Raw genomic sequence first — 13,121 nt, 5'->3', positions numbered from 1 at the left:
AGGCGCCCGCCACCTCGCCCGGCTAGTTTTTTTGTATTTTTTAGTAGAGACGGGGTTTCACCGTGTTAGCCAGGATGGTCTCGATCTCCTGACCTCGTGATCCGCCCGTCTCGGCCTCCCAAAGTGCTGGGATTACAGGCTTGAGCCACCGCGCCCGGCCTAAAATTTCTTTTTAAATTGAAAACACTAAATCCTGAGTGACATGGGTACACAAGAAAGTTTGAGAAGTGCCGTTCTGGAGAACAAGGCCTCTCCGTGCTCTTTTCCCGGGAGTCCCTCACAGGGTACGCTGTAGGGCGGCCCCGTTGGTGTGTGCACGCACACTTCCCACAAGTATGGGTTGCTGTGTTCCCTCCTCTGAGTACCTAGGTCAAGAGAGATCCTCTGGAGAGGCTGCCGCCCTCCCTGTTTCCTTCCGGACATTCTGAAGGTGGGGTGGAGTGGGGCAGCCTGACTGCAGGACAGGAAGTGGGAAAGTTAACGGAGATGTGAGGATGTGCTGGGTTTTCCAGCATCTTCAATTGAGCAACTGGATTTTTCCCTCCCAGCCACCCTCTAAATTGTGGGAAATCTCTGAATGGGACTTACGTAGAATTAATATGTGTCAGACTGTAAGGGGATGAATGGAAATGCTGCTATTTTAAGCACAGTTTTTCTGGCCAGAATAAGCTAATTCTAAAGCATGAGGAACAATTTTCTGCCACAAAGAGTTAATCTGTAATACTCAGCAGCTCATTTCCACCTTGCAGAAACCATCGGAGTGTAGAGTCCTACTGTTTCGTCATTCACAGACCTGAAATTCCTTACCAGGAAAACAAAGCATTTATTACCCTGTGTCTCTTGCTATCCACAGCTTGAGAGACTTTTGCTGACAAAGAAAATTTAACTACCACATGAATGCTAGAGTGGAATATACTATTGCATAATGAGGGATGCTGGGTCTATGTATGTTTTTGCAATTTGGGAGGCTTAAAAAGAATGTCATCTGCCCCTGAGCAGTGTAAGATTTCCCCTTGAATGAGTTCTGAGTTCCTGTTTTTTCATTCTTCCTTCTTGTGAATCTGGAGAAGTTTTTCACATTGTGGGTTATTCCTAATTATTGTAGGTACAACAAACATCCTGGGTTGTAGTCTGTAAGGACAAAAATCATTTGTTGCTGCATAAATCCTGAACTTGCCATGGTAAGCGTTTGCCTAAATCAGCAGCTGCTACTTATTAGACCAGCATCAGAGAGTGAGCTGCAGTTGGTCGACCAAAGAAGCAACAAAGTGATGAGAAGATCCTTGTGGAACCGGAAGCAGAGTGGGGCAAGACAAGAGAGAGCATACACCCGGAGGAGGAGACAAGCTAGGGTATCATATCAGCTTGATGGAGTGTCAGCCCTGAGCAGAGAAGGGGATCCGGAAGGAGTATGTGGAGCTGGAAGATAAAAAGGACCAGGGTTCCTGCAGGACTTACAGAAGACACACATTGTGTCTATTTTTCCAAATCATTGCAACCAAATGATTTAACTCTTCAGGAAAAAAAAAAAAAAAAGAAAATCCTGTCTACTTAGTTTGTATACGGTTGCTGTCTTTCATTCTCACATTCCTGTACTCGTTTCTCTTGTTTCAGTATCAGATTAGAGCTGAGTTAATATAGTTGAGGCTAAAAAATAGCTTCTGTCTCTCAGTGACACATTTTTGGAGACTCATAAACCTCATTGTTTTTTCATCAGTGACAACTGTGTCTCTGAGTCAGGTGACTTGAGTCTCCTTCACCCTTGGTCTTGGGGGAAAAATAATAGAATCAGAAGTGAGTAACTCACACAGCCACAGGACCGAGTGGTCACAATCACAACATCCACTCATTAGTGGAAATGAGCTCTGGACTCAGTCCAGTTGACAAATGGTAAAATCTCCTATGGCTTAGAAAGAAGGAAAAGAGCAGTGCTGAAGATACTTCAGTTCTTGGGGTGATCTTTGTAGTTCCTCCTGAGATGTGCCTTGACGTTGTTGATGAAATGCATGGTACGGATTTCAAGGACACACTGGGCTGTGTATTTTTACATAATCTGCTTCATAGGAGATAGCCCACATTCATGGATAGGAGATGGCCCACATTCATGGATGGGAGAATAAAGATGGCAGAGCATGCTGCATATGTGGTGGGACTGTCGTGAGGCTATCAGAGTCAATTATGCCAGGTTCCCAATTCCCACAGCAGCATCCCGGCATCTTGTTTAATACTGATCTTCAGCCTCTTGACAGCATTTGGTTAATAGATGCTGTAGCTTGGACTCCTTGGATGTGTTCATAGGCATTTTATCTTGACTCTGTTCTCTAAACATGGCATGCTCTTTAAGTTTCATTGTAATATGGCTATTAAACATGTCCAGTGTACATTAAGCTTTACCGGGAAAGAAAACCTTCCTAGAATTCAGTAAAATTCTAAGTAATGAAAGAGTAAATTCACCAGCTATCCAGGCCCAACAATGATTTTTGAAAGGGCAGAGTGGGCCTGGGCTACAGCTCAGAATGTTGAAGAGCCTGGATTGGAGCAGAACTGAGGGAAAAAGAGAAACAGACACCTTAAGCCGTGTGCCTTCACACGCAGGAGAAATGAACACTTTCTCCTCAGCTACAGGAACTTGGGTGTACTTTTTTAGAGATTGCAAGCAAAGGGTGTGATCAAATACTGCCCTTTAAACGCTGACGTGCCCCGGATTCTGTTTTCACTGCTTTCTTCTCACGCCGCATGGTTTCTTTAGATCCCAGTGATCCCTTCTCCAGGCTTCCGCTACCTCTACAGGCTGCTGCCTGCCAAATGTTTATCTGAAATCGGACTTCTCTGTTAAGCCCCAGACTTAGATATCCAGTGTCTGCTGTTGAACAGATCCATTCAATTGGTCTACAGGAAATTCCAGTACTAAAATGACTATTAACCGGGTCTTCCTCCTGTATTGCCCATCTTGAGTGAATTGGTGGGTCAGCCAAGGCCAAAAGCAAGAAATGGTCTTCCTTATCCCTTCTTCCTACATACACCTCAACTTTCCACCCTGCCACTTCCAACAGCAAAGATATCCAGGATGCTACCTTAATGGCACCTCTAGAATTCCTCCCTCTTTATCAAGTTGGGACTCACCAGTTGTCATTAGGAATAATAGAGGCACAGCAGGGGTGAGAGGATTTGAGAGGTTATCCCTGTAATCACCATGCTTGCTGGTATTATAGATCTCTAGAATGGGGGAGGTGGGTGTACCAGAATTCTACATCACCCCCCACACTCACACACTATACTGTGCCGCTACCTTTTTCTTCAGCCTCTGGGACATTTTTGCTCATACGCTATGTCCCAGCTGTATGATACCACACACGCATTTGGTGTCTTATCCTGGGAAGGTAGAGGTGAGCATTGCTTCATTGTAATCTACTGTGTCACCCGCTTCAGTTTATCCTGTCACCTGCTGTTCTTCATTCCCCTCCATTGCTGACATCTCAGCCACTCCTGTTCTGAGGTCCAAACTCCTTGAGAGGGAACATTGTCAGAGCCCGGCTTAATGCCTCATACCATAGATGGTGCTGGACATATGTTTGTTGAATAGATGAACTCTCAAGAACAGCTTTTATTCATAGACACTCTTTCAACATAAAAAAAATTCAAGTTTTTTACAAACTGGTGGGGGGGGGTGAGAGGAGGGAGGGAGGTCTGGATCCCCTCATCCCCATCGCAATCCTTTCCATTAGGTAGATCCACCCTCCACACACAACAAACACAGTAGAGATTGGAAGCCATGCAGAGTTAAAAAGGCACTTTTTACTCGAATTATAATCCTTAAGTGAATGAAGAAGAGAGTTGACAATCTTAGAGCACTTTACAGTTTACTGTGTATTTTCATATATATTTTGATTCAGTTCTCACAATGATGCAGTGAGTTTTCTGATACAATCCCTGCTTCTGACATGAGTTTGCCAGGTTTTAACGAGGTCAAGTGACTTGACTGACATACTTACAATGGGCAGAGTCAGAATTCGAACTCAGACCTTACGATTCTGTGATGTTCTTTCCACTACAAAGCAAACACAAAGAGCCAAGCTTCGCAAGTCCCCATTAAATGCTACATGTCCACAGTTGTTAGAAATTATGAAAGGAGAAGCTGTGTCACCACAGGTCAAGTGCTGGCAATAAAGGGTTCTCGCTTTACTCCTTAACATAAAATCTCTCCCACATGCTTGTCTCACATATTCCTCATCTGCGTGACCTTTGCCATTTCACTTTCGGTTACATGCAGTAGTATCTGAAGGCCTGAGCCTTGAATTGACTCTTTAAAAGATTGCACTTGAGGATAAAGCATATTTATAGAACAATTGCACTCAGTCATAATTTCCCTCAGCTCTCCCAACCAGTAATTTCCAAAGTTGGTGAACGATCTCATACATTAGAGTAGAAGGTAGAAATCAAAATGAGTGAAATTAAACTCAAACTCATGAAGACTGAGCAACACTGGAGGAGAGCTCTTTCTTTAGCAAAATACCAAGCAAAGTTAGTACTGCTGTAGAAGATGAGATGAATAAATGTAGCTGCTGAAAACAATATCTGATGTCTTGCTCAGATGTTTAATGGATTCGCATTTTAAACATGGCTAATAAGAAATAGCCCTTAAGGCATTTTGTAAAACTTGCCATTTATTTTTAGGAGAGAATTTTTTTGGGGGGTTGGGGAGGCAGCCTCATTTGTTTAAAAGGAAAAAAACACAGATATTTAATCATTTTTGCTTAAATGTGAGTAAGAATGGGAAATTACGCTAGTTATCTGTTTTCATTCACTCAGTACAACTCCCAAAGGCCATGGAGGTAAATGAATGGAAAAGAATGCCAAGTGAGGTATGGTATTTATGTGTCTGTTGTAAATGAAGTTGTCATTCCTAAACCAATCAAATCATACGTTTTTTATGAGAGGTTGCAACTTGCAGAGAGGTGGAAATGTTAGACACTAATTAATAAACGTGGCTGGCAAAGCAACTCAGACAACTCAGGACTCACAAACTAAGCTATGGGAGGATCATTAGAATACGAAATTCAATAGTGCTTTTCCATTGATTTCATGAAATGCCTGTATCCTGTCAGAAGGTTCAAGAGAAAATACAGTCGGCTTAAATTTTCCAAGTTAGTTTTGAACCAGAGATTTTAAGGATTTGCTTGTTAGAGGGGTATTTTTGTGGTGGCTTTAGATTGTCTTAAAGTTCAAAGAAAATTAGAGATTACTGGATAAGCATCAATAACATTAACAGAGCATTGAAGCTGCCTGGAGTGGATGAAGGATGCCTTGCATTGTACACGAAACACTCATCAATTCCATGGTTGGTTTAGAGGGTAGTGTTGTTTTAAGTCATCAAGTCACTGTTTAACTTGAAACTAGTAAATACTGAATTAACTTGAAACTAGTAAATACTGCAGATGAATTACTGGATAGCTCTCCAAACCTTAAAAAAGAAAGAGTCTACAAAAATGGAACTTTTTGGACCTTTTAATGAGTTGTCTGAAAAAGAAGAGAATGTGGTTTCATTGGTATGCAGCATATAAGGTTGAACCATATGAAACGGTCACTATTAACCCATGTTTTAAAACTACAAAAACAGCAATTTCACAATTACTCAGCCTAACTAGAAGTATAGATGTTTCTGTGTAATAAACATAGAACAGTTATATTGGCAAAGGAAATATGTGTGTACATGCATGAAGAGGGTCATTGTGCCATTGTGTGGATAAACACACAGCAGAAGTTAACACAGAATAGGGGGTTTGCCTGATTCCACTAGAAGAGAGTGTGATGGAATAATGCAAAATAAGCCTGAAAAGGGAGCTGGGGGTCAAAGCATAGAATTCCCTGACATACATGCCAAGGAGCTGGATATTAACTTGGCAGATAAGTAAAAGTTTTTGAGTGGGGGAGAAAAATTTCTAGACTCAGCTTTAGACAGATTAAGAAGTCAATGGTGTAGAAGATGGAAGGCCATTTAATGACCAGAACTGGTGAGGAGGCTGTTTCAGGGATCCAGGTGAGCAGGAATGAAAACCTCACTAGGGCTGTAGCCGCGGAAATAGAAAAGTCTATGAGAAGGAAAGAAATTAGTAGAGAGAGCTAAACTGATGATTTCAAGGGGTAGAAAATTAAGCAAATTTAGAGCCACACCAGAGTGTTAGGTGAGAGGTCTGAGAAGCTGGAAGAGCAGCCTCCATCCCGGGACTGATGCCCCGTAAGCCATGGTCTCTGTCCAGCTTCTCAGGTTCTCTGTGGGGTACCCAGATGCAGGTCATTTCCTATGGGGTGAGGCAGGGGTATGGCTGGAAGAGTCTGAGTAGTAGGTCATCCTGGGAATCAGTGTGAGAGATCAGCCCGGACAGAGTCGAGCCCTGCAGAGGCTCAGAAGATCCAGGTGAGGAGACTTGTTTCTGATTTGAGGCCAGCACGGGTACCAGGTCCTCAAGGAGAAAATGGACACTAGGGACCCAGGTGCAAGGGCTGCTTCAGCCCCACAAGCATCTCCATGCTGGGTGAGGATTACAAGGGAGGCTGGGGGTCAGCCACTCACTGGCTTTTGGGGGCTTTGTTCATCCCGATTCCCAGGATGTTGAGAACTGAGTCACAGTGAGCCCCACCTGACAACAGCTGGCACTGGGGAGGACACCGAAGGCTGAGTGAGCACTGAGGCCACAGGCAGCATCACGGGCAGAGACAAATGTCAGAAAGGAATCATGGCTGAGAAGATGTCAGTATACTTCCCACTTAGTGATAAGGGAAAATTATTACCTACCTTTCTCTTAATTTGAGCTCATTAATCAGTAGTGATTGTGATCTTCTGAGTGTCGCACACAATTCTCGTGGTCTTTCATTGTAATTGTAGTTGTCATCGTGCAGCCTTAGCAGCACTATAATCCTACAAGGCTTTTCTTACATTGAATCTTTCCATTTATCTCCATTTTCAAAAACTGTTTTATGCCCTCTAGTTTTTTGTTATTAAAACATATAGATGTAAGCAGAGGACTCTAGACAAACCTAGGTATAAACTTTTAAATAAAGCTAGCTTTGCTTTGCATTTATTTGGGAGCTCAACTGACTGGCTTCATTGTTTCTTATATCACAAAGGTGCAGTGGCATAGAGGGAAGAACTACAGTATTATCAAAGAAATTTCCTGTTCACAATGACATTGCTAAACACAGTGACAACAATACCTTCTACTGAGATAATAGCTGGTTGGGTGCCACATTTAATGGGAAGGTTAAAAAACGGCATCAGTTTATTCATCTTTATCACTAATATAGTGAAAATGTTTCTAAGAAAAATTAAGCTAAGAAAAGATTGCCATATTTTTGAGTAGCAGTGCTTCTGAAGGCGGCACACTCACGCTTTGATCATAGCCGTTATTTTTCATTCATGGTCCATGCCTCCTATTTTAAGCCATCCATTTTTCTTCTAATTTTAAGATTAAATAAAGGAAAATGAAAGCTTGTGTTATTATTTAGGATGAAAACACAGAACCTAATCATAGCTAATGAATGTAATAAATGCTAGGCTGTACCTTCTCTGGTTTGGTATGTCTTTTATATACAGAAGGTAACACAGGCTGAGTAGGATGCCAAGTTACTGATGGGGATGTGGAATGCTGTCTGACAGCCGATTAGAGTCATCTGTCAGAAATGATGACTTCATCACCATAACAGACTCCACATTCCTTCACAGAATTCCACCCAGAGTCATCTAGTTTTCCTGCAATATTTTATTTTATTTTATTTTTTGCCAGAACTGAATGGCGATATTGCTGGGTTTTCCCCGTTTGGTGTACGATTTCAATGGAAATGTAAGTAGGTGGTAACTTTACAGCACAAAGGCTCATTTGGAGCCTGATAAGCCCAAATCAGATACTGGGGTCTGTAGTTTTTCTCCATCGCTGGATTAGTAGCATATGGAGTTGAGCACTGCTAGCTGTATATATCCCAGGTGACCAAGAAAGGCCATTCTTTCCAGTGTGTTCTCTTAGCTTTCAGTTAGGACCTTTTCTCCTTCCCCTCAGGGAAACTCATATGCGATGCAAACTAATAATGAAGACGAGGACGATGACAACTGCAGTGGGCATTTACTGTGCCTTCAGTGTTTTAAGCGTGTCACACATATCATGGCTCTCAGGAAAAAGTTGTAATTTATTTCCACTGTAGTTTTTTTCCCCTGGTTGGGAGAAGGGGATATGAGAGAAGGATCGCTTATGTTTCTTTATTGTTATCAAACTCAAATCTGCTTTTTTTTTTTTTCTGGCTTAGATCACTTTTATAAAACCACGTCAGCAAATAGTGATTGGAAGTTTTCTGACCAGGCACAGTGGCTCGTGCCTGTAATCCCAGCACTTTGGGAGGCCGAGGCAGGTGGATCATCTTAGGTGAGGAGTTCGAGACCAACCTGGCCAACATGGTGAAACCCCGTCTCTACTAAAAAGACAAAAACTTAGCCAGGTGTGGCGGTGGGTGCCTGTAATCCCAGCTACTCAGGAGGCTGAGGCAGGAGAATCACTAGAACTCGAGAGGCAGAGGTTGCAGTGAGCCAAGATCGCGCCATTGCACTCCAGCCTGGGCAACATGGAGTTTTTGAGAGAGAAACTCCATCTCAAAAAAAAAAAAAAAAAAGAAGTTTGCTGTATGCCTAATGTGTTCATCGTGATACATAAAAGAACAACTTGAAATAGCGCTGATACTCAGAGGTTAGGTAAATGCCATGTATTCTGCCTCCATCATGGAATTGGTATCTTCAGAGGGTAACAGTGTTTTCCCAAATTTCCAAATCAGATAAATAGACCTTGCATAATCCAGGCAGTTAACACAAAGCCACATAGTAGGGCCTTTGGACATGAATGTTGGCTCACTCAACAATGAGTGGTCTTCGCTTTGATTGGTTTTATAGATTCCAGTGTATTTTTTGCAGTGTCAGTTAGTGAATACACCACAAAATGTAAGATCATTAATGTCAGTGATTCACAACTATTATTTCCTCTCACAGAAGGACTGATCCTAATCTTGTTTCTCTTCAGTTTGCTTCTCAGCATCTGTGTAGAACATTTCAGACAGCTGGCCCTGTGAAAGACACCTCAGAGTCTAATCCACTGTGTTGAGTTTTGAACCTCTGGATTCGAACAGAGATTTAACTCCGTCCTTGTTAGTCGAATGGCAAAGTGGCCGGGGCTATAGTTTCCTGGCCTGACTCTAAAGCTATGTATTTTTTTATTTTCATTGCATGTTTTTAAGCTTTTTTTCCTGCCCTTTTCATAAAACCCAAACAATAATTTTTGTTCTTGAGCCAATTGTTAAAACATTGTATGTGTATATGAAAACACACAGGTTAATGACATGCACATATAAAGTATGAGTTTCTCGTTGGAAAGAAGCGTGTAAATTGAGGCAATCTTCATGTGTAGTGTGGAAAAGGGAAATTACGGTAATGTTGCAGATTCTTAGAAACCCCAAACTTGCTTGCACCACAACCGTGTGGATGCACATGAGAGGCAGCATGGGGTAGAGGCCTCGGGCTTGCGCTCCCACCAGACAGACCTGGGTTCAAATCCCTGCTCTGCCGCCTGCTTGCTGTCTGACTCGGCCAGGTTATTTAGCCTCTCTCTGCCTTGGTTCCTCATAGGTACCGATTTCTGGGGCTGTTGTCAGAATTCAGTTAATTACCATGCATAAAGAGTCTGTAGAGTGAAGGTGCTTCAAGAATGAAGGTGAAGGGGGGAAGGCATCCTCTGTGTTAACAGCAATTATCTAAAGGTTCCATTCCACTTATCAGTAATAGTTATGACCTCCAGATGCAGTTTTTGTCCCAGTGATAAAAACTGCTTGTTATTTCTTTTTTGAAACAGGGTCTTGCTCTTTTACCCAGGCTGGAGTGCAGTGGCCCGATTTCAGCTCACTGCAACCTCTTCCTCCCAGGTTCAAGAGATTCTCCTGCCTCAGCCTCCCAAGTAGCTGGGATTACAGGTGCGCGCCACCATGCCCAGCTAATTTTTGTATTTTTAGTAGAGATGGAGTTTTGCCATATTAGCCAGGTTGGTCTCAACCTCCTGACCTGAAGTGATCCACCCACCTCGGCCTCCCAAAGTGCTGGGATTACAGGCGTGAGTCACCCTGCTGGGCCAGCTGCTTGTTATTGATCTGACAGATTATTTTTGTCATCTGTATTCTTTCAGAGATGTCCTTCTATTAAAGATATCTTAGCAAGTTTACCATAGTGTTACTTTTTTTTTTCTTTTTTTAATGTGAAGGTTCTTGTTTAGTGGTCATTGATGTTAACTAAGTCACCATCCCTAAAGCTATTTTTGATTATTCCCCATCTCTGCTATCAGGAGCATAATAGAACAGTGACTGGAATTAGAGTCACTCATGAGGGAGACAGGCAAACCTGTGTGGCTTGGGGGCGCCTTCCTATGTAATAGAAGGTCTCGTGGCGGGGCATGCTCTCTTTCATTTGAGGGGATGATGGGCCTTCCATTGGTGGCAAATCTTTTAAAACTTGTTTTTAGCATTCCCAATTTTTTTTAGAGAAAAATTCAGAAAGTACAGGTGCCTTTGGCATTTCATAGTTAATATACAAGCGAGACACGAGTATTCTCCATGAATGATTTTTGTGTTGTCATGGAATGAAAGAAAAATACCAGTGGGTCTTTACTGGCCAGAATATTTTCATTTTCTCACTTGGTACATAGCTCTTTCGCGAATCCACTTCTTTCCATCCCTTTCTCTACTTTTAAATATTTTATGGGCAATAGGCTTATAATATGTGCTAGCACGGCTGCTCTCTTGAGGGGTTAGGATGGGTTTAATAATGAGATGCGTAACAGTGACTCTGTAAAAACCCATTTCAGGTTAAAAATGGCATGTTTTATTGAATCTCATGTTAAAGGTGGTTAACTCATCAATTGGTGATGGCTGGGGTTAAACAAGTTCCAACATGAGTTCTCCCATGTGTGAGGGACCAGCTGTGCCCCCTGCCCACAGACGCTTCCTTCCCCCAGGACTCTGTCTCCAGACTAGGCCTGTGCTGGCTCAGAACCCTCCCTTTCTGCAGCAGAGACCCACCAAGGCAGAGGGCTTCAGAGAGCCCCATGAGACTGTGTCCATAGCAGCGACTCCGGAGAGCGTGGCTGCTGAGTGCGGCTGCTCCGTGGCCAGCTTCGCAGCGGCACCAGGTGGTGACAGCTGTTGGCAGAGCTGTGTGCACTTACCCCTCAGACTTGAGAAATGGCTTTGCTCCAAAGTCGTACTCTCGTTTTCATTTTCGTGAGTCACAGCTGGGCCCTTGTGTGGAGAATCGAAGGTCAGCTTACTCAGGAGTGAGGGGCATCAGGCCCAGTCACGGGCCAGCCAGGGTGAAGACCAGCGTGGACCACTCAACGCCGGGACCCTGTGTGTGTAGGGAGGGAGAAGAGGTGGGAGGACCACGAGCCGCTTATCCCCAGGAGGTGGGACGAAGGGGGACTCCTGATGCTGGGTGTGTGTGGTCTGCCACCAACAGATGGCTCGTACCAGGGCGACAGGGATGGAGGCGTCGGTGGCAACTGGTGCTGGGTAAGAACTGAGCCACCGTGTGCAGTCATGGGTGCAGAAGCTTAGCTTTGGGGTAGAAGGGACAATGAGACAGGGGCCTGTCCTCAAGAACCTCCAGCTCACTGAAAGCCCAAGCAGACCCCTGAAGGACCATACCTCCGTGTACCGAGATGCTTCTCTCCGCGGGCTCCACCTTCACTGTGCACAGGACGCCAACTCTTAGTACACAGGAGCAACAGAGCTTCAGCAGATGCCTTCTGAGGACCACACTTAACTCTAGTTCCTTCTCCCTGGGAGGAAGGAAGGGAAGGAGCCCTTGAAATTTCCCCTTTTGCTATGTTTCACTGGTTTTTAAACAAATAGGGTTAAATAGAGACCACGACATTAACCAGTACCTTAACGTGCGGCTTTAGGCAACGTGTTATTCTGGGGGGGAAAAAAAAAAAAACTTCTAAAAATTCATGTGCCGTCAAGGAAATCTTCAAATGAGTGGATTTAGAAGCCTTTCTTGAGAGCAATGTGAACTTGAAGAAACGCGTGAAGTCCCATTTACTCCCGTCAACAGGATCTATTTCCAAAACTCATGCTCCTGCCGTTTCCCTGCAAGCATGCTGCAGCCTTGCGTGAGAGGACCGGAGATCTCCTATCTTCCAAGCTTGCTGCAAGTGCAACTGAGATGAACAGACGTAATAGACCTATTAATTCTTTCATCATGACTCAGGACAAGCACTCTGTAAAGTCAGAGGCTGGTGTCTGTAAAATTGTTAGACTCATCGGACAGTATAGACAGCTCATGACAGCACAGACCACTGAAGATTTTTTTAGACACAGCCCATACTGTGTCTAAAAAATACTCCTGAATTAAAACTTCCCATTCTGTGCGGCTGGAGATGTAGCCTCAGTTTAATTAGCACACATCTCTTCAGAGACTCCTTGCGAAAATTCTGGAAGATCGTGTGCTCCCTTGTCATAGACGGAGGAAGGAGGTAGCCCCTGGGAACTAGCCTCAGCCCTGACCCTAGCCACACAGTAGGTAGATTGAATTAGTGACCAGCACCTCACCTGGGCCTTCCCCTGGTCTCCTGCTGTCTGCTGGGACCTGCAGGCATGTGCAGGGCACAACATGAGATCCTGCCTCCAGCCCCATCTAACTCTGGCAGCGGGGAGGGCCAGGGTCCCTAGTCATGGGGAAGCAGTTGAGAAGCAGTGGTTCTGACCCCACCGATTTCATCATTAGCTCTTGAGAAGGGTGCTGAGGGTGTGACTGCCAGCTGCCTGTCCCGGCACCTAGGATGGTTTTAATTAAGGAGTGAGTAGATGGGCATTGTTTTCTTTTTACTTGAAATTGTCCAGCCCATGAACATATTCCTCACTGTTAGTCTTGTGCTTTAGGTGTCTTGTTTTCGGTGAATGTTCTTTTTAGCAACTTCCATTGGCCGGGCGCCGTGGCTCACGCCTGTAATCCCAGTACTTTGGGAAGCCAAGGCGGGAGGATCACGAGGTCAGGAGATTGAGACCATCCTGGCTAACACGGTGAACCCCCATCTCTACTAAAA

At 44.0% G+C, this 13,121-nt stretch overlaps 1 protein-coding gene across 37 annotated transcripts in view; it reads left to right on the top strand.

Annotated features, from left to right (window-relative positions):
- The window catches only part of CELF2 (CUGBP Elav-like family member 2), an 861,437-nt gene that overhangs the window by 757,640 nt on the left and 90,676 nt on the right, over positions 1 to 13,121 (top strand). Inside the window, exon 2 of one of the 37 annotated variants that reach the window (XM_021943926.2) lies at positions 4,810 to 4,862. The exons of the other annotated variants lie outside the window; for them this stretch is intronic. Within the exon in view, the coding sequence (XP_021799618.1) occupies positions 4,827 to 4,862 (36 nt within the window). The 5' untranslated portion in view covers positions 4,810 to 4,826. The remainder of the gene's footprint in view (positions 1 to 4,809; positions 4,863 to 13,121) is intronic. 37 annotated transcript variants of the gene reach the window in all.

Source organism: Papio anubis, chromosome 11 (assembly GCF_008728515.1).
Source record: "Papio anubis isolate 15944 chromosome 11, Panubis1.0, whole genome shotgun sequence".
Classification (NCBI taxonomy): Eukaryota; Metazoa; Chordata; class Mammalia; order Primates; family Cercopithecidae; genus Papio; species Papio anubis.
This window is presented reverse-complemented; position numbering and strand designations above follow the sequence as displayed.